General features: G+C 48.0%; 1 protein-coding gene across 6 annotated transcripts in view; it reads left to right on the forward strand.

Annotated features, from left to right (window-relative positions):
• Positions 1–20,271, forward strand: part of HK1 (hexokinase 1) — a 133,863-nt gene that overhangs the window by 93,912 nt on the left and 19,680 nt on the right. For all 6 annotated transcript variants that reach the window (XM_055092928.1, XM_055092926.1, XM_055092925.1 and 3 more), the window contains 6 exons: positions 2,799–2,918; positions 6,547–6,642; positions 7,248–7,347; positions 7,452–7,635; positions 14,959–15,114; positions 17,926–18,159. In XM_055092928.1, the coding sequence (XP_054948903.1) occupies positions 2,799–2,918; positions 6,547–6,642; positions 7,248–7,347; positions 7,452–7,635; positions 14,959–15,114; positions 17,926–18,159 (890 nt within the window). The remainder of the gene's footprint in view (positions 1–2,798; positions 2,919–6,546; positions 6,643–7,247; positions 7,348–7,451; positions 7,636–14,958; positions 15,115–17,925; positions 18,160–20,271) is intronic.

A 20,271-nucleotide genomic window follows, 5' to 3' on the forward strand; every position in this document is an offset into this window, starting at 1 on the left:
GGTTTCTCCATGTTGGTCAGGCTGGTCTGGAACTGCCTGTTCAGGTGTGAGCCACCACACCCAGCCCAGAGCACTTTTAAGCTTTAATAAATTCAGAAGCACAAATGGAACATTCTTAAAATATCACTTACTTAGTTGTGGGAATTTTGAATAGTAAATGTTTTAAGTTTTCGTATTAGCCATCATTTGCCATCTTTAATAAGAGTGACTGAGTCTTTATTTTTATTTTAAATTATTAAAAAAAATTTTTTTTAAAGATGGGATCTTGCCAGGTTGCCCAGTCAGATCTCAAACTCCTGGACTCAAGCGATCCTCCCACTTTAGCCTCCCAAAGTGCTGGATTATAGATGTGAGCCACTATGCCTGGCCATAGTGTGTGTATTTCTCAAATAAAGAGTGTGTTGTCAGGCAAGAAGAGAAAATAATGTTTTTTTTTTTTTAAGACACTAAAGCTTTGAGTTCAGAGTGGTTAGGTGACTTTTTTTCCTGGTTGATCGCAGACATAGTCTAGCCTGGGGTGGGTCACTTCCTGCCTCTTTGGGCAGGCTTGTCACCCTGGATCACCAGCACTCCAGAAACGGCCTTTCCTTCTCAATGGAGCACTCTGGGGAGTTGTGTTTGGCCTGGATCCGGGAACTGGCGACAGGTCCCATTCATGGGAATCCATTTCTACAGGCTGAGTTCTCCCAGGTGCCTCCCTGCCCCTTCCTGAGGCAGCCTTGCCTTCACCCGGCCTTCTCTCGTGAGGCTGCAGGAGAGTCTGGAGCCTCCGAGTGCAGATGGCGTGGGGCGCGAGGACCAACTTAGTAATGAGTTTATATCAGTCTGCAATGTAGGTCGCAGGAAGCTTAGCCGGCTTCTCTGGGGAGGGTCATGTGTCAACTCAGCCTAAGATGCCAGCTGCTCTGAAGCCTGAGTAATAGTGACTCAGGGATAGAAGGTCCTACATTAAAATTGACCAGGTGTTCTTTTACTCTGGCAACAAAGTCCGACTTTAGAGCTGGCTTGGGGGGGATCTGGGGAAAGATGGGAACAGCAGTAATGACTTCTGGCCCCCTCATGAGGCCCTGCAAGTAAAGCCTTCAGGCAGCTGGCCTTGTCTGGGAGTTCGGGCTGGGGCCACTTCATGTGACTATGGTTTGGCTCTTCTAAGACAACCTTCTTCTGGGTTCCAAAAAGCTCCATGGCTGTGTCACTGCCATGTGTAAGGGAGGTCTAGTGTCATGAGAGTCATGTGAAAGAGACAAGGGGTTAGCTAGGCTGTGGCATGGCTGCCAAAAGTGTATATATATACGCTCAGGTTGGATTACTAGAGGCAGAGAGATAAAGAAGGGAGGTTCTTAGTTCTACTAACCACTCTTCTGGTTAGAACTCACACAGAATATTATCTTCTGTTCTGATTATATTTTGAGACAGGGTCTCACTCTGCTGCCCAGGCTGGAGTGCAGTGGTATGATCATGGCTAACTGTAGCCTTGACCTTCTGGCCTCAGGGGATCATGTCATCTCAGCCTCCCAAGTAGCTAGGACTACAGGCATGTGCCAGCATGCCTGGCTAATTTTTAAGCTTTTTGTAGAGAGGAGGTCTCACTTTGTTGCCCAGGCTGGTGTCAAACTCCTGGGCTCAAGTGATCCTCCTGCCTTGGCCTCCCAAAGTATTGGGATTACAGACGTGAGCCACCATGCCTGGCCCTGGTTATATTTTAGAGATGAAGGGAATTATTAGAGAGATCCAAAAAGATTACCTTAGAGGTGTCGAGCCTCTCCTCATGGGCAGTATTCATGTAGAAGCTAGGGACCCAGTGTTCCAGGCTCTTTCTAGCAGATTCCTAAGATATGTATGTACCTGATAAGTCATAGATAACATGTTATAGCACAGGCAAGCTTAAGCTACAATGCGGTAGATAAATTGTGGTATATTCATACCAAGGAATACTGTGTGGCAATGAGAATGAACAGTTGTCAAAGACAACTCCGTGGATGACTGTCATCCACATGGTGTCGAGTGAAAGAACACAGACACCAAAGAGCACACACGGTCTCATTTCCCTTTAGACACACCAAACAAACAGGCAGATGTAACTGAGGGTGATAGACGTCGGGGCGGCTGGCAGTTGCCCTTGGGCTGGGTGGTAGCGGTAGTGACTGTAGGGGCAGAAGGGGGCATATTACAGGTGTTTCTCCATCTCGTGTTTCTCCATCTGGGTGCTGGTTACATGGATAGCTGCAGCTTGTGAGAATCCAGTGAACTCTGCACTTAGGATGTGTGTACTTTTTGGGGTATGCATAAGACACTTCAGTAAAAAGTAACATTATGACGGTCTGAATTGTTAAGTCACTCCAGTGGGCTAGAGGCTGTGGAATTGCCCTCAGAGTTTCTGAAATTTTCAGAGAGCGTGGCGTCGGGCGGGGCGGGAAGGCCACTCCACCTGGTGGCTGGTGGAGATCCGTGACCTGTGTGTTATGAAGGCATAGCTGGTTTTCTGTTATTTTTCCATTTTTCTCAGTACCCAGATGTTGCATATTAGTGACCACTGAGAGGCCAGTTCTGTTTGAAGGCTTTGAATTGCTTCCTAAGAGCTGTACTTGCCCACAGGGTAGCTTTTGAAAAGTGACTCTTCTCTGCATTCACACACAGCATGGCTTTTCAGACAGGGCCACCAGGTCCCAGGAGTACGAGCACTTTTTGTTTGGGTAGATGTATTCCTTTCTGTGTGTGTGGGAGGGAATGGTTTATATTTTTCTATGAAATGCTAAGCCTGCTTTGGGGCCCCCTGACTGCTCTCATGTTTCCTTCAGCTTTTTGATCATGTTGCTGAGTGCCTGGGAGATTTCATGGAGAAAAGGAAGATCAAGGACAAGAAGTTACCTGTGGGATTCACGTTTTCTTTTCCTTGCCAACAATCCAAAATAGATGAGGTAAGGATGTTCTGGGATTATCGGGCTCTGCAGATGCCCCGGGATGGAAAAGCTAACAAGCCCTTTTCTCCACAACTTTTCCCCTTTGTTGGCAGAATGGTTTGCATGTCTGGTATTTTTAAAGAAACATTTGCAGAAGTTAGTGTGGTATCATGATATAGTGTTTACTTTTTCACTTAAACTTTAGTTATTTATGTATTTTTGGAGACAAATCATGGTATTTTTGGCCACCAGGTAGACAGAAGCATTTATTAATCTTAAGCAAGCAAAGGAAAATAAAGTAGGTTTAATGGTGGTGGAGAGAGGTGGGAAAGCTCTTTGCCAGAATTGCATGGTGTGATGTTTACCTGGAAACTGCCCTGGTTACTGCGAATATGCTCAGGGCCCTGTCCCTCAGGTGCCAGGGCTGCCTCTCCATAGTGGAGCTGATCAGTGGCTCCAGCCCCAGGGATGCCCTTGGCGACCTCCGAGGTGACTTGTTATACCCACCTTCCTGTTTGTCATCTATTTGTTTTTTCATTCATTCATTCATTCAGCAAGGATGGACTGTGATGATAACACTGAACCTCAGCACTGCAGGAATACAAAATAAATACATACAGCCTTGTTCTTTTTTTACATGGAAAGACAGAAACCACACACACCACAAACACAAACCACCCATGAATAAACTTCTAATAATATGAATTCTGGGGTTGGGTGCAGTGGTTCATGCCTGTAATCCCAGCACTTTGGGAGGCCGAAGCAGAAGGATCACTTAAGCCCAGGAGTTCAAGACCAGCCTGGGCAATCTGTGCAAAAAGTTAGCTGTGTGCGTTAACATGTGCCTGTAGTCCCAGTGATGTGGGAGAAGCTTGGGAGATCGAGGCTGCTGTGAGCCATGATTGTGCCACTGCACCCCAACCTGGGGGACAGAGTGAGACCTTATCTTTTTTTGTTTTTTTTGAGACAGTCTCCCTCTGTCGCCCAGGCTGGAGTGCAATGGCACGATCTCGGCTCACTGCAACCTCCACCTCCCAGGTTCAAGCAATTCTCCTGCCTTAGCCCCCCTAGTGCTGGGATTACAGGTGCCCACCACCATGTCCAGCTAATTTTTGTATTTTGGGCAGATATGGGGTTTCCCCATCTTGGCCAGGCTGGTCTCAAACTCCTGACCTTAGGTGATCCGCCTGCCTCGGCCCCTCAAAGTGCTGGGATTACAGACGTGAGCCACTGCACCTGGCCAGGCTCTGTTTTAATACATACTTCACAGGTAGTGCACATAATCTTCAAGCATCTCTATGAGTTAAGTGCTTATGATTCCCACTTTACAGATGAGGAAACTGAGTCTCAGGGGCTAAGAACCTGTCCAAGGTCACCTAGCCAGGAAGATCCCATGCTCGTAACTGGTCTACTTTGCTGCAAATTAGTAGCATTTGGGCTCAGGGCACCTTCCACACTTGCAGGGAGCACCCCTGGGTCCCTTTATGCCATTAGGGTAAGCGCCCTTTCCTGGGCACTGCTTCCTGTGGCTGGAACCCTTACATCTGTAAAATTTGTGGAATCAGCAAGAAGGGGCTTGAGAGCACAGCAGGCCAAGATGAGCGCAGAGGCCTCCCCAGGGTCACAGGGCTTATTAATGGCAGGCCTTGGACCAGGGTCCCAGGCCCCACCTCCCATCCAGTGCTCCACCCACCTCCAACAATGTCTAAATGCCTCCGAGATGTTCTGTCTGACCTGTTATGCTTTCAGGAAGCTGTGGCCATATGTAGACTCTTGCTCTGGTTCTGGTATCTGAGAACGCCCCTCCAAGGTGTTCAGATCAGTTTGGCCTCCACTGTGTCCTTCCAAACCCTTTGGCAAGGCCTGTTGTCAGTACAAGTTTCCCTTGGCTTTTGAGAACTGAGACATGACAGTCACTCCCCCTTCCCCTTCCCTTGTGAGAGGTGGGCCTGGAATGAAGAGACTTTGGTGGACTGCGTTTCACCGTTGTTCACATGTGCTCTCTGCAGCTATTGACTGAGTGCCATCCCTGTGCCAGGCATGGGCTAGGCCCTAGGAGAGAATGGCCAGAGTGTATTTATTTTGTATTCCTGCAGTGCTGAGGTTTAATGTTACCGTACAGTAGGTCCCGTAACAGCAGATGTAGCCTGTTCCCCATGAAGGTGCAGCCTTCTAGGGACAGAAGTGTTGCAGGAGGTGGGAGGGAATGACTTCCTGGGCACGAGAGCCTGCAGGGTGGAGCAGACATGCCCAAGAAGGGGCATTGTGAACAGAGAAGGAGCCAGAGGTGGGGGGCGTCCACCTGCCAGCCTTCACCCCTTCTGGAGAATGCTTCTTAGGCTGGGCCAGGGTACTTGCTGTGGCGCCAGTGGAGCACAGACCCTCAATTTCCCATCCAGAGGCCTGTGCATGTTACCCCTTAGGGCTGGCTGAGACCTTCAAGATTGTCCACTTCTAGATCAGCTCCCTGTTTCTAGAGGAGCACAGTGAACCTCAGGGGAGTGAAGGGAACTGCCCAGCAGGAAATGGGCAGACAGTATGAAGTGGGACCAGGTCTCCAGATTGCCAGCCCCACCTTTGTCCCACAACACCTGGTTCTCTGAGGCTTTGGAGGAGGAAGAGGGCTGCTTGAGAGGAGGCAGACAGTGTCCAGGGCTTTTGCAGTTCCTGACTTAGCTTAGTTGCTACTGAGCAAAGAACCACCAGTTCTCATCAAGGGCTGCCCTCCCTGGTGCATACTCCAGTCTGTGTGGCTCCCACCGTGAGCTGGGGCGGGGCCCATGTGCTCAGAATCCTATCCCTGAGCTACCTCTGCAGGCCTGCGGGGCCTGGACCGTGAATCTTCCAACCCTGCTGCATTTATAGTGACTTGCCCCATTCAGAGTAAAACAGCCAAGTATAACAATTATTTTTCTGTTCTCATATCTTTTTAGTTTTTTTTTAAGAAAGCAAAAGCAATATGTAAAACTATCAAAGTAAGATAAAATTATAGAATGTTTACCATTGGATGTCTATCCTTGATGTTTCTCTGCTAATATGCAAAGTGAAATAGGATCATACTGTGTAAATAGGGGAGTCACCACTTACAAATGGAGGTTAAGTCCCAAAGCTGGTGAAGAGGCACAAATCATGTATAGTCCACATCATTCCCTAAATGTCTGGGACCTGGCTCTTAAAAGCTCAGCAGCCAAGAATTATCTTAGCATTTTGTTTCTTTTTCCAATTTGGCTCTGGCTTTCTTTTCCCAGGGCTTTGGAAGCCGGGGTCTGGTTGGGAAGTGGGGAAGGGGGCCAGGGATTTCTCTTGCTCCCTTTTAAAATAGGTCTGGCTGCGCAGTTGGCATCCAGTTAGATTGGCAAGCCATGTGGCATTACTGTCCCCACATCCACTTGCTTTCTTCTGGAGTGAACTGGATATTGTGAGCAGGTTTCTCCCCACCCTATCTTTGCCCCCAGAGAAGCCCATTGTGTGGATGATTGGGAGATGGAAATGAGTCTGGGCCCCTCCCCAAGCCCAGTGTGATCTGGGAGGAGCCACTTGGCCCCTATGGGCTTCTGCTTCATCCCTGTCCTGGAGCAATGCCCAGGGCCTTGGGGTGCTGGAGGCCTCCCAGCCCTCATCCAGCCCCATCCATTCTTCTTTGCAGGCCATCCTGATCACCTGGACAAAGCGATTTAAAGCGAGCGGAGTGGAAGGAGCAGATGTGGTCAAGCTGCTTAACAAAGCCATCAAAAAGCGAGGGGTAATTTCTCCTGGGCCCTCTGCCTCAGCCATGCAGGGGTGTGGGGAGCAGGGCTGCATTCTAAAACAGACCAGTGCCCTTCCTGGGGGGCAGTAGTGCCAAAGCCTGAAGACCCAGGCAGGGGAGAGTTGAGGGTTCACAGTGTGGAATGGTGGGGATGGGGATGGTGCAAAGCCCAGCTCTCGGAGGTGCTGCCTGGAGGACCCAGGTCTGGAGCAGGGGGTCACCTCCTGACAGGAGTGCTGGGCTATTCAGGGAGTGGGTGTGACGGATGCAGCCTGCTGTGCTTAGAACAAGGGCAGAGGAGCCCGCCTTATCGGGGACGTGGACCCCCTGTGGAGGTTTGCAGAGGAATGTAGCTCCATGAGTAAAATCCCCACTACCCAAAGACTCTTAAGCCAGGTAATTAAGGGAACTGTGAGGTTTTCATAATTTAATCACCATGCTCTGATCTAGTTAATTTGAGTACCAGCTGTAATGAAACCAGCACCACTCACAAAAGCAGGGGTTCTGAAAACGGGAGCACTTCTGCCAAGCGCTGTTAAGGTGTGTGATCTCTGCTCCCATGTGTGAGTGGACAATGACACCCCGTTATCTGTCCCCAGGACTATGATGCCAACATCGTAGCTGTGGTGAATGACACAGTGGGCACCATGATGACCTGTGGCTATGACGACCAGCACTGTGAAGTCGGCCTGATCATCGGTAATGTATTCCCCTTTGCCCATCCATTTGTTCGGCCCATCTTTCCAGGTGGCTCTGCACCCTCCCTGTTGTGTGGTCATAGCTTCTGATCTTGTCCTGCCCAGGCACTGGCACCAATGCTTGCTACATGGAGGAACTGAGGCACATTGATCTGGTGGAAGGAGACGAGGGGAGGATGTGTATCAATACAGAATGGGGAGCCTTTGGAGACGATGGATCATTAGAAGACATCCGGACAGAGTTTGACAGGGAGATAGACCGGGGATCCCTCAACCCTGGAAAACAGCTGTGAGTCCTTGACTTTTGCTTCTAACCACATATGTGAGTTAGGGGACATTTAATGAAAGATTTGGGATGGGAGATGAAAAGGGCATAAAGCCAAGTGATCACAAACAGAAAAGCCTGTCACATTTTTTTTTTTGAGGCGGAGTCTTGCTCTGTCACCCAGGCTGGAGTGCAGTGGCTCAATCTCAGCTCACTGCAACCTCCACCTCCTGGGTTCAAGCAATTCTCCTGCCTTAGCCTCCAAGTAGCTGGGATTACAGGCATGCATCACCATGCCCAGCTAATTTTTGTATTTTTAGTAGAGACAGAGTTTCACCATGTTGGCCAGGCTGGTCTCAAACTCCTGACTTCAAGCGATCTGCCTGCCTCAGCCTCCCAAAATGGTGGGGTTACAGGCGTGAGCCACCTAGCGCGGCCTAAAGCCCATCAGATTTGCATTATTTGTTGCTCCTTGTTTGGTGAGATGCACAGCTGTAGAGTCTGTAGCTGAAAAGCACCTTTAAAATAATCTTCTCTTTGTTTAATTACACTATGATTGTGTCCTTGTAAAACATCATGAAAACGAAAAGCACAGAAGCATTGATGCATCTTGGTGTGGGGCTCACAATGAACCCATCTGATGGGGAATGGGGCCAGAGTTGAGCAGGTACTGGTGGTCAGGGGAGGAGATCAAGAGGTGAATGGGAGCCCAGGAGCTCAGTAGCCCCTGAAAAAAAAAAATCCTCAAATTATCCCCTGCTGCACAAAAATTAATAAATATGAATGGTTCAAAAATGCTTCCCCAACAAAGCACAGGAAAGTTAGTGTAAATGTAAGGTTTAAAAAATATCTCTATGCTGTAGTCACAAGTGTTGCTGTTCATGGTAAGAGAGGCCAACATGGTATGTGGGGCATCTAAGGGAGATGAGTGTCCATTCATTCATCACATATTTATTGAGCACTTACTATGTGCTGAGCTCTGTGCTAGGCTCTGAGGATCCAAAACAGCACCTTCCCTCCCAAGACTTACAATCTAGATGGGGAAGTAGGGCAGACATGCAAATATCTGTTGTGCAGAGGAGTTGGGGTAAGAAGAGTATAAGTCATGTAGACGTTAGGGAGAATGGAGAAGCAACCTCCATTCTCCCTATGGCAACCTCCGTATCTCCAATGTCAAGCATAAATAGACACACCAGAGTTGATAAAGAACAGAAGTAAGAGTGATATTATTCAGGTTAGAGTGGGTATTGCTTTCTCTGAGCCACTTATTTCCTGAAGTGCCTGCTCACATTTCTCTGTGATGCTGGCATGCTGCTAGCTCTCTCTGATCTATTCAGCCTCCCAGTAGCCTTATCCCAGAGTTGGATACTGTCAACCTACAGAGAGATGTTCACTGACTCTGTAGACCTAATAACCCTTATCCTGATGCTAGAGGGAAACAGGAATTTACTAGCCATATTGAAATGCATGACCCAAAAGATCTCAATACTGCAGGCTGGACAGTTGGCCTTTCCACCTGAATTAATGGATTTTCATCAATGGCGAGCTCCCCACCAGTGGAGGTGGCAGCAGTGAATAAACTAGGTTTCTCAGTGAGGGAATTCCCAAGTTCTTACACCCAGAGTTGAGCATCACCATTGCAGGCTGAGACTGTGGTACCAGCTTGGTGACAAGGGACCCCAGTTCCAAAGCTCTGACAGTCAAAGGTTTTTTACCATACCTCCCCCCCCACCCCGCCCAATCCATTGACCCCACTGGCATGACATGAACTTATTACTGTGCCTATTTGTATGTTTCACTGAATAGCCCTGAATGTGCTTGATGGCAGTGCTGCCTCAGGCACCTCTGGATACGGTATTCTGTGACACATGGCATGTATACCCTGTTGCATCTCTAAAATTCTCAAATCTCCACATTCCCAAGCACATGTGACCCCAAAGGGTTTCAGATAAGAGGTTATGTACCTGTAGTTACTATCAGTCACTTAATGAGAAGTCTCTTTTCTTAGAAGTGCATGTGGGGCATGCCACTTGTGGTAACTCGACAGGTAATGCCCAGGCCCTTATCCTTGGCCTTAGTTTGGGAACCCTGCATGGCTTGGGTGTAAACTTGGATCTCTCTGCTGTCCATTGATGTTTGCCTGAAATTTTCCAAAGAGATGAACTGTATCCCAAGGCTAAACTATAAACTGTGTTTACAGTTGGCTTGCAATAAATATTTTTGGGATGGATGGATGGATGGGTGGCTGATGATGGATGAGAGATGAGTGGGTGGCTAAATGGGGGTACAGATGAGAAAGTGAAAGGTTGGGGCAAAATCTCTTTTCTCGAATATGTTTCTCAGTTGTATTAGTCTGTTTTCACACTGCCTATAAAGACATACCCGTAACTGGGCAATTTACAAAAGAAAGAGGTTTAATAAACTTACAGTTCCATGTAGCTGGGGAAGCCTCATAATCATGGCACAAGTCATGTCTTACATGGATGGCAGCAGGCAAAGAGAAATTGTGCAGGGGAACTCCTCTTTATAAAACCATCAGATCTTGTGAGACTTATTCAATATCACGAGAATTGCGTGGGAAAGACTTGCTTCCACGTTCAGTTATCTCCCACTGGGTCCCTCCCACTACAACATGGGAATTCAAGAAGAGATTTGGGTGGGGACACAGCCAAACCATATCACTAGTTTACTGCATACTGTAGGCCAGGTCTCATTGAGAACAATTCCAAGGAAATGACAAATTCCCAAGTTGCATCACATATTCCTGGAAATAGGCTGTAGGCTAAAGAGTTTTTTTGCCTAAGCAAATTTTTGCTGTGCCCCCAGGCTTCTATCTGAATCTTTGGATCTTCCCTATGTCGTTTTTCCATGGAATGCCTAGTTCTTGAAAGCCATTTTATCCTCTTTGTGGCAGGGAAAGACGTTTGCTCCATTTGACTGATGGGAAAATTATGGCCCTAGAATAGGACAGAGGTGACCCAAGACTCATTGTTGAGGTGTGGTCTGGTGTAGGTTTGGAGATTTTTGCCCTGTTTGAAGGTTTGAGGTTTTCAGAGTGAGCTTCCAGAATCTTTTCTCATTGGTAATCAGGGAGGATCTAGGGAAGTGATTTTTCATCTCTGAGTACACATTAGAGTTACATAGCGGTCTTTTAAAAAAAATACTGATGTCCAGGCATCCTCTCACTAATGATTCAGTTGGCCTGGGTTGCCCAGTCCTCTGTATTGTAAAAGCTCCCTGGGCGATTCCAATTTTTAACCAGGGTTTTTTTTTTGTTGTTGTTGTTTTGTTTTTTGAGACAGTCTTGCTCTGTCACCCAGGCTGGAGTGCAATGGCGCAATCTCAGCTTACTGCAACCTTTGCCTCCCAGGTTCTACGTGATTCTCCTGCCTCAGCCTACCGAGTAGCTGGGATTACAGGCGTCTGCTGCCACGCCCAGCTAATTTCGTATTTTTAGTAGAGATGGGGTTTCACCATGTTAGCCAGGCTGGTCTCGAACTCCTGACCTCAGGTGATCCACCCGCCTCGGCCTCTCAAAGTTCTGGGATTACAGACGTGAGCCCCCGTGCCCAGCCATTAACCAGGTTTTAAAATCTCAGTGTGTTAGATTTGTGCAAAGGCTCTCAGTGCCCAAGTGGGCTCTAGACTACCAACAGCTACTCATTCCATTTGCTTTGATTGGAGTTAGCATTTAACTGAGTACCTACTGTATACAGTGGACAGGGAGGACATTGTCATAATAGCTATGTGGCTCCTGCCTTCATTGGTAGTTACTGCATTTGGGAGGCAGCAGAGGAACCTGCTTTGAGTGTTCAGGCCCCACCTTGCCCCAGAGCCAGAAGGTCTGTTTCTAAAAGGGATCAGTCTTTTGGTTTCCTTGTCTCGCCCTTATATTCCAGGCCTTTGATATTCTTGCCACATGCTTGTCTTATACTGTGGAGTTAGCCCCACCTTTTATATCATTTTTAATTCTCCTTCCCTTTTGTTTCCTTGAGGGTTTTTTTTTTTTTTTTTTTTTTTTGAGACAGGGTATCACTCTGTTGCCCAGGCTGGAGTGCAGTGATGTGATCTCAGCTCACTGCAGCCTTAAACTCCCAGGCTTAGGTGATCCTCCTGCCTCAGCCTCCTGAGTAGCTGGGACCACAGGCAGCAGTACCATGCCTGGCTAATTTTAAAATTTTTTTATAGAGACTGGGTCTCCCTATGTTGCCCAGCTGGTCTCGAACTCCCGGGCTCAGGTGATCCTCCTGCCTCAACCTCCCAGAGTGCTGGCATTACAGGTGCGAGCTACTGCACCCGGCCTGCTTGGGCTTCTTGCTCTTCTGCTCTTGCTCTGTGTTCTGCCTGGAATCTCTGGGATCTTGAATCCTTTTTCCCTGTGATTCCTTATCACATCCTTCAAAATGCAGAGCCCCCACCCCACACAACAACACAGCAACAGCAGTGACTGCAACAGCAAACGCTGGTGGTTGGTGTTCAGGAGAGCTCTTTGGCCTGGATGGTGGTTGAGTAACTGTGCGCCTTCAAGTCAGCACCCAGATGCCTTTTCTTTCTGTGGTTCTGCTGCTCCATGGAATCTCTCGGCAGCTCTGGTCCTGGTTTGCTTGGCCATGGGCCTCTGTCTCTTTTCTTTCCTTGGGCTTCTAGCTGAAGCAGACCCAGGGTGCTGAGGGCTCCTCTTTGGTGTGCAGGTCCTTGCCCATGACTTCTCGTGGTTGATGATGCTCCCCTCCCCCATCTCAGCCCTTCCTGGGCCCACCAGCAGGCCGATTGGTTGGAACGCTGCCGCGCCGCCTCTCACTGCCTGTCTGTGGTCGTAGGTGTCTGACTGCTGAGACACCTGGGCATTACCTGTTCAGTTATCACAAGGAAAAGGGCCCGGGCATTACCCGTTCAGTTATCACAGGTGGCATGCCCTGAGAGGCAGATCATGACTTGCTCGATTTCATTAATTTCACTTGAGCAGATGGGAAGCATGCTGTTGGAACAGGAGCCAGTCTCCATGAGCTTTGGTTTGAACAGAGAGAAGCTCGTGAGAGGTGCTATTTGCTTGTTCTGCTGCTCTAACAGGGCCTTTAGGGACTGGGAAAGGACAGACCCTGGCCGTGGGCCTCTATCTGGAAAAGGGGGTATCAGTATCCATGTGTGTAATAGGCCATGTAGAAAAGGGAGCAGATTGTTCTGGGCGTTTTTAGAAGGCAGAGTGAAAAGCAGCGGGCAGAGGGTGCCAGGAGGCTGATGTTAGCCCATCCTATGGGGAATGCCCTTTCTCTTGTCACACTGCCCAACAGGGAAGGCTGCCTAGGGAGGAGAACAGGCAGAGAAGCTGGGGTAGGGTGGTCCTAGGTGGCTGCTAGCATGATAGTGACAGCTAACATTGAGTGACACGGTCCATGAGACAGGCAGGAATGCACAGTGGTTAGGAGTACAACTTCTGGTGTTAGATCTAACTGGATTCAAAATGTGGATTTGCCACTTGTTAGCCCTGTCCATGGGCAAGTTATATAACCTTTCTGTGCCTCTGTTTCCTCATCCGTGAAATGGGGATAATGCTAATGTCTCCCTCCTAGGGTTGTAATGAGGATGAAATAAATTAATACAGGTAAAGTGCTGGGAAAAGTGTCAGACACATAGGAAGGGCCACAGGCACTCATTGTTAGCCAGATATTGTAGCACTATCTGACCTATATTAACCCATATCCTCCATATAACCTTACAGGAAAGCAGTCAGTATCTCATTGCACAGGTAGGGAGGCCAGGGTGAGTAGCTCAGTAGTGGCTCTGCCAGGCCTCCACCAGTGCTGAGATTCCTGTTCAGGGCTACACAGAGGCTGTTCCCACAGGAGCCTGGGGTGGCACCAGACTTAGAAGGGCACTGTCCTGCCAGGGATCCTCTGCCTGGCTGCAGCCAGGCGGTCATGTCTGGTTCTGTCAGGAGCAGGAACAATGAGGACTGTGTTTTTAAGGAGGCTCTGTGCCCTGTGCTGATGGTTGAGGGCCGGGTGCTCAGGTCTCGGCAGCATCCTTGGCTTCTGGGCGGCTCTGGTTGGAACAGATTGTTTTGCTGTGTCACAGCCAGCTGTGGGTGTGCCAGCTGGGCTCCCGCAGAGGAGCGGCGGGCTGCTCTGATGTGCGCCCACCTCTTCAATCTGCCCTGCTCAGGGGTTCCTCCTGGCCCCTCGTCAGCCAGGATGCGGGGGCTGAATCTGGCTCACATATGGCATCGAGCCCTGGTTCTTGCCAGCTCCCGGCTGGGCCTTCAGCAATGCGTGTTGGCTTCTATCTCTACACCTGGCTGCCTCTCCCCTGCAGCATTGGGCTCATTCTGTGATTGGTCGGTGCTTGACCGGGGCTGGAGCTGTGCGGTGAGCCGATTGGCTGTCAGTATGCAGAGCCCAGCCCTGGAGTTTAGGGTAACATCAGTGGGGGAGGAGTGAGTTCCTCAAAGCAAATTCTTGATCCTTTTGGCCGGAGAAGGAGAAAATCATGCCAGGGAGGTGCCTAACAAATGTCCTGACAGCGGCCCCAGGGGGAGTGGCTGCCTTTCCCTCGGAGAAGCTGTTTACCCTTTCTGAGCTGGGAAATGGGGAGAATACTTCCTGGCCACCTCCTATCCACAGGGCTTGGGGTCTCCCATAGGAGTGGAGGTGAAAGTTCTTTGAAAAGTATAGCATACAAGCCAGGTGCTGTAGCTTGCATCTGGGAGGGTCGCTTGGGCCCATGAGTTCGAAACCAGCCTAGGCAGCATAAGGAGACTCCCCCTCTACAAAATTTTTTAAGAATTAGCTGGGCGTGGTGGTCTAGCTACTCAGGAGGCTGATGTGGGAGGATGGCTTGAGCCCAGGAGGTTGAGGCTGCAGAGAGTCGAGATTGTGTCACTGCGCTCTAGCCTGGGCGACAGTGAGACCCTGTCTCAAAAAATAAATAAATAAGTAAATACATACATACGTACATACATAAAGATAAAAAATAAAAAGTATAGCATACAGTTTAGGAGGAGATTATCATATTTTGCACATTTCTATCTGGGGCCTTCTTGACATCTGCAATCTAAATCCGAACGCTCCCCCTGCCTTCAGGCAGCCTTCCCTGCCTGCTCCTGCCCATGGTGTTCTCCTAGTCACAGGCATGGGGTCTGGATGACTCCTGCCCTCTCCACAGTCGGCTTGGCTTCTGATCCCTCTCCCTCTGCTGTTCAGTCACTCAAGCACATGGTTTTGCCTGCCAGCGAGGCTGGGGGCTGGTGAGGGGTGAGTCGGGGCTTCCCATTCCTTTTATGTCTGTCCCAGCCCTCGTGTGTGGGGCGCAGAGGAAGGCTGACAAGTGCCGGTGTGCCTTTCTCCACAGGTTTGAGAAGATGGTCAGTGGCATGTACTTGGGAGAGCTGGTTCGACTGATCCTAGTCAAGATGGCCAAGGAGGGCCTCTTATTTGAAGGGCGGATCACCCCGGAGCTGCTCACCCGAGGGAAGTTTAACACCAGTGATGTGTCAGCCATCGAAAAGTAGGTACCATCCCCTCGAGGCTTTCTTGGGGTGTTGGGGCAGAGAAGAGCAATTGGTCCCTTGTTACTTCTTGAGTCCAAGTTTGGTGGCTTTTCCTTCAAGAGTGTCATGGCTTTCTGGGTCCGTGTCCTCTCACTCTTAGTTGACCCATTCTGGGCCGGACTCCCTGAAGGCACTTGTGGCGGTTCATTAAAGAATGACATAGTTAGCCTCAAGTGCACAGGTGATTTTCCTGTCTAGCTACAAGAGCAGCCTCCTCTCCCACCCCCATCAGCCCATCACCCCCACCCTCCACACACACTCAGGGTAAGATTAGCGTCCAGGAAGCAGACTATTCGAGCAAGGAGCAAGGAGCTGGTAAAGCCCGGAGCCTGGGTTTTTGGAATTCCACCTTCCACTTCCAGTCCGGAGACCTCCAGACTGTGTTGAGGGCACTGAGGGCACTAAGGGCACCTTAGTAACCTCAAGATGTTAATTAGGTGCTCCCTGAAAAAAGACTTCCTTGACCAATAGGATTGGGAATATGGCACATTTATCTTCCATTTTACAATATTATGGTAAAATAAATACAGACTCACAGTAAAAAAGAATAAGAAGTATAAAGTATAAAAATACAGATTTATAGTATCATCAACACATTAAAGAAAACCCAGTTTGCTTTGACTTGTCATTTCCCAAACTTCTTTTGTGCTTGAAACCACCCCTTCCCTGCCACACACACATTCTTTCAGAGGAAACCTGTTAACAGCCAGAAATGTGCCCTGACGTGCAAGTTTGAGAAACACCAGTTAACAGATGAGACAGGACAGTTAGAAGGAAGGACAGAGCCAGCCAGCAACTAACTGCAGCCCCTTGGCATCACACAAGAAACCCGGGATTCTCTGTCTCCTTATGAAGATTTGCATCAGCTCTCTTTGAGGTTAGAGAAGGCAGCTGCTGGAAGAGGAAAGGGGTTTATCTGGACCAACTCTTCTGCCAAATCCATGTGCTGGAGTTTGTTGTATGATCACTCTCCTGAGTTTCTAGCCATCCCTTTTCATGAGTCTCCTGGTCAGTGGCTGGGAAGGAAGGGGAGCGGGAGACTCGTGGATTGTCTTGAAAATCACTGGCCAAGTCAGGAAATGCATGCCTTCCTCTTGGCCTGTTTCTGGTATTGACTCTTTGGTTACCAAGAAACACAAACCCAGCTAGCTCAAGAAAGCATGTATATTATAATAAAGGCTATCTCAAAAAAAAAAAAAACTATAAAAACATCCTACAAGAGCAGATGTTAGAGGCATTCTCTAAAATCAGGAGCGAGACAGTATCACCAGTTTCTATTTGGCATTGTACTGGAGTCTTAGCCAGTGGGTTTTCGTTTTTGTTTTTGTTTTTAAAGAAAAGATGAGAGATAAATTAAAGGTATGAGAATCAAAAAAGAAGTGAAACTGTCATTATTTGCAAATGGTAAAAGTCTATATGGAATACCCCCAAAATATCTACAGACAAATGAATAGAATGACGGGAGAGGTTAAAAAGATGTCTGGATGGGGTTTCACCTTGTTGGCCAGGCTGGTCTCAAACTCCTGACCTCAGGTGATCCTCCCACCCTGGCCTCCCAAAGTGCTGGGATTACAGGTGTGAGCCACTGTGCCCAGCCCCCATCCTCTTCTATCATTTTTTAAATCTCTTCTCCCATCATAAAATTAATTTCTCTCATATTTTTTGGTCAGGTAGAATTGGGAAAGTCCCACACTCTCCTATTCTCGTATTACCTTAACATCCCAAGCTTCCTTTCCTTTTTTGGTCTTTATGAATATATTTATATGGACAGAATTAAGATAAACAAAATTGATTTCCCCATTCTCTCACTTCCCCATCTTGTCTTCCTAGACCCCACAGAGTTAAAACTTGGGACTCCCCCGACCCTCCCAGAACACTTGTATATTGTTTGTTTGAGGTTCGTGCCGCAGTAACAGACACAGTATTTGATTGCACATACAGATGTTTGCTGGATACCCAAATGTACCAAATGTATATTCACTGTACATTTTATTTAATCTGGTTTTTTGTTTGGGGGTTATTTGGGGCGAGGTTGGTTTTGTTTTTAAATATTTAAAAAAAACTGTCAAAAAAAGATGTCTGGAGATAAGACACAGAAGTCAACTGTATTTCTATCAGCAATAATAAAAATATGTACATATTTTAAAACACATTTTTAAGAATAATTTTAGATTTACAGGAAAGCTGCAAAGATAGAGTGTATGTATATGTGTTTGTGTGTATGTGTGTGTGTATATGTATACCTGTGTGTATACATATATATTTTAAAGGCACCATTTGCAGCAATAACAAAACTATAAAGTACTTCAGAATGAATCCAACAAAAGATACACAAAACACGTGTACAGAAAATTACAATTTGACTGAGAGACATCAAGGAAGGATGTGTAAGCATCCAGGGGCAACTCACAGACCCCACGAGTGGGAGGTTCTCCTGAGCCTCATGAGCCCTGGGTGGTGGCAGCCATTTCGCCACCTGTTCAGAGGCCACATAGTCTTGCCTCTCCACTTCTCTTCATGGTCCTGGCTTGGCATAGTGCAACCTGGTACAGTTTTTCCTATCACTACCTGGCATTTCTTATGGAGGAGAACCCTTCCTGGGCTCTTCTCAGGCATTTGACAGTCTTCATCCCATACCATCCCATACCATCCCATACCATCCCACACATGGTAAGTGGGGCTGTCCCTTTCCAGCACCTTTGAGCCTCAGTGCTTTGCACTGCCTCATGTGGTCCTCAGTGCATCAGTATTGGCTTCTAACTTCACAGGAATAAGGAAGGCCTCCACAATGCCAAAGAAATCCTGACCCGCCTGGGAGTGGAGCCGTCCGATGATGACTGTGTCTCAGTCCAGCACGTTTGCACCATTGTCTCATTTCGCTCAGCCAACTTGGTGGCTGCCACACTGGGCGCCATCTTGAACCGCCTGCGTGATAACAAGGGCACACCCAGGCTGCGGACCACGGTTGGTGTCGACGGATCTCTTTACAAGACGCACCCACAGTGAGTCTGCCCTTTGCTGTCATTGGCACTCTGTACCCATTGTGGGTAGGGACCTCCTCCAGAGATCAGACTTTTGTACCCGGTAAACGTTTTTCGGCAGACAAGACAATGGTGGTCAGGGGCTGTGGCTCATGCCTGTAATCTTAGCACTTTGAGAGGCCGAGGCAGGAGGAAGGAGTTTGAGAACAGCCTGGGCAACATAGTAAGACCTCATCTTTACGAAAAATTGAAAATAAATAAATAGATAAATAACATGCTTAGTTCTGGGCATAAGGTCAGCGTCGCCCCCTTGGGAAGTATCGCCCTTAGTCGATTCTTGCTGGTATTGCTTCTGCACTCTGTCGTTACCTCGCCCTGTCAAAAGTCGAGATGGAGATTTCTGTAGCTGTTGGCTCCTCTGGGTGGAATGTGTCTGTCTCTCGTCCGCATTTCATCAGGAGGACCTTGGGTCATAGATGTGGTACCCACATTCTTGTTTCAGAAGCTCCTGTTAAAACCCCGCAAACCCTCAGACTTTACTTTTTTAAATGGGCAGCTTGTCTGTGCTTGGCCTCCGAGAGCTGGAGCTGCAGGAGCTGTAAGTTGTCCCCATTGGCAAGGAGGTGCTTTGTTCCCCACACAGCCTTCTGGTCTGTCAGTGGCCCCAGCCAGTCCTCATGCCATCTCACCTTAGTTTTAGAAGCCACGTTGTCCTGTGAGAACGTGGCTTGTACTTTTTTTAAAAGGCTAAAGGGAAATTCTAAGTCATTATTTAATAAGTTTTAATGCTAGCCTGTGACATGATTTTTTTGCACAGGACTTCAGAATTGTTTCCCACTGTACATATAAATACAATGTGCATGTGAAGCACCCATGTCAGTACTGCACCTTCACACCCAGTTCTGTTGATGGCTCAAAGAATGTCGACTTCAATTGAAATAGTTCTGGCCTGGCATGGCAGCTCACACTTGTAATCCCAGCACTTTGGGAGGCTGAGGCAGGTGGATTGCTTGAGCCCAGGAGTTCGAGACCAGCCTGGGCAATGTGGCTCTACAAAAAATCATACAAATTATTAGCTGGGTGTGGTGGTGTGCCTATAATCCCAGTTACTTGGGAGGCTGAGGTGGGAGGATCACTTGAGCATGGGGGTGCAGAGGTTGCAGTGACCTGAGATTGTGCCTCTACACTCCAGCCTGGGGGACAGAATGAGCTCCTGTCTCAAAAAAAAAAAGAGAGAGAAATAGTTTTGTGTTGCTGAGGGGATAGGGTTTGAGCCAAGGACGTAATTGTATTTTTAAAATATTTTTAAAGTATTTGCAAAATTCTTGATAATGAAACTTTTATTAGCCATTTCTTTCTCTTTTCTTTGTAATTTCTTGGCTAATTTTTTGGACAAGAAAGCCTAGGGATTTGCAGCATGACATTAGAATTTTTTTAGATTGTGGTAAAATACACATAACATGAAGTATATCATCTTAACCTTTTTTTTTTTGAAGGCAGGGTCTTGCCCTGTTGCCCAGGCTGGAGTGGAGCGGAGTGGTGTGCTCTCAGCTCACTGCAACCTCTGCCTCCCAGGTTCCAGCAATTCTCCTGCCTCAGCCTCCCGAGTAGCTGGAATTACAGGCATCTGCCACCATGCCCAGCTGATTTTTATATTTTTAGTAGAGACGGGGTTTCACCATGTTGGCCAGACTGGTCTTGAACTCCTGACCTCAGGTGATTCACCTGCCTTGGCCTCCCAAAGTACTGGGATTACAGGCATGAGCCACCTCGCACTTGGCCCCATCTGACTTTTGAACACTGTGCTTTTGACCACTGTGCTGTATTATCTTCCTGTCATGGTGGAGGGCAAAATCTTTTTAGACCTGGAATTTTTTGTATGTGATACTCATGTAATAATGAGAGTCTTCTCTTTTTATGTGTGATTATGAACGATTTCATTTTTCCTTTTTACCTCTCTGCATTTGCTAACTTTTCTACAGTGGATGTATGTGATTTGTGTAATGAAAAAAGCAGGTGCAGAAAATGGAATTAGGCTGGGCACAGTGGCCCATGCCTGTAATCCCAGCACTTGGGAAGCTGAGGCGGGTGGATAGCTTGAACCCAGAAGTTTGAGACCAGCCTGGGCAACAT

This window comes from Pan paniscus, chromosome 8 (assembly GCF_029289425.2).
Source record: "Pan paniscus chromosome 8, NHGRI_mPanPan1-v2.0_pri, whole genome shotgun sequence".
NCBI lineage: Eukaryota > Metazoa > Chordata > Mammalia > Primates > Hominidae > Pan > Pan paniscus.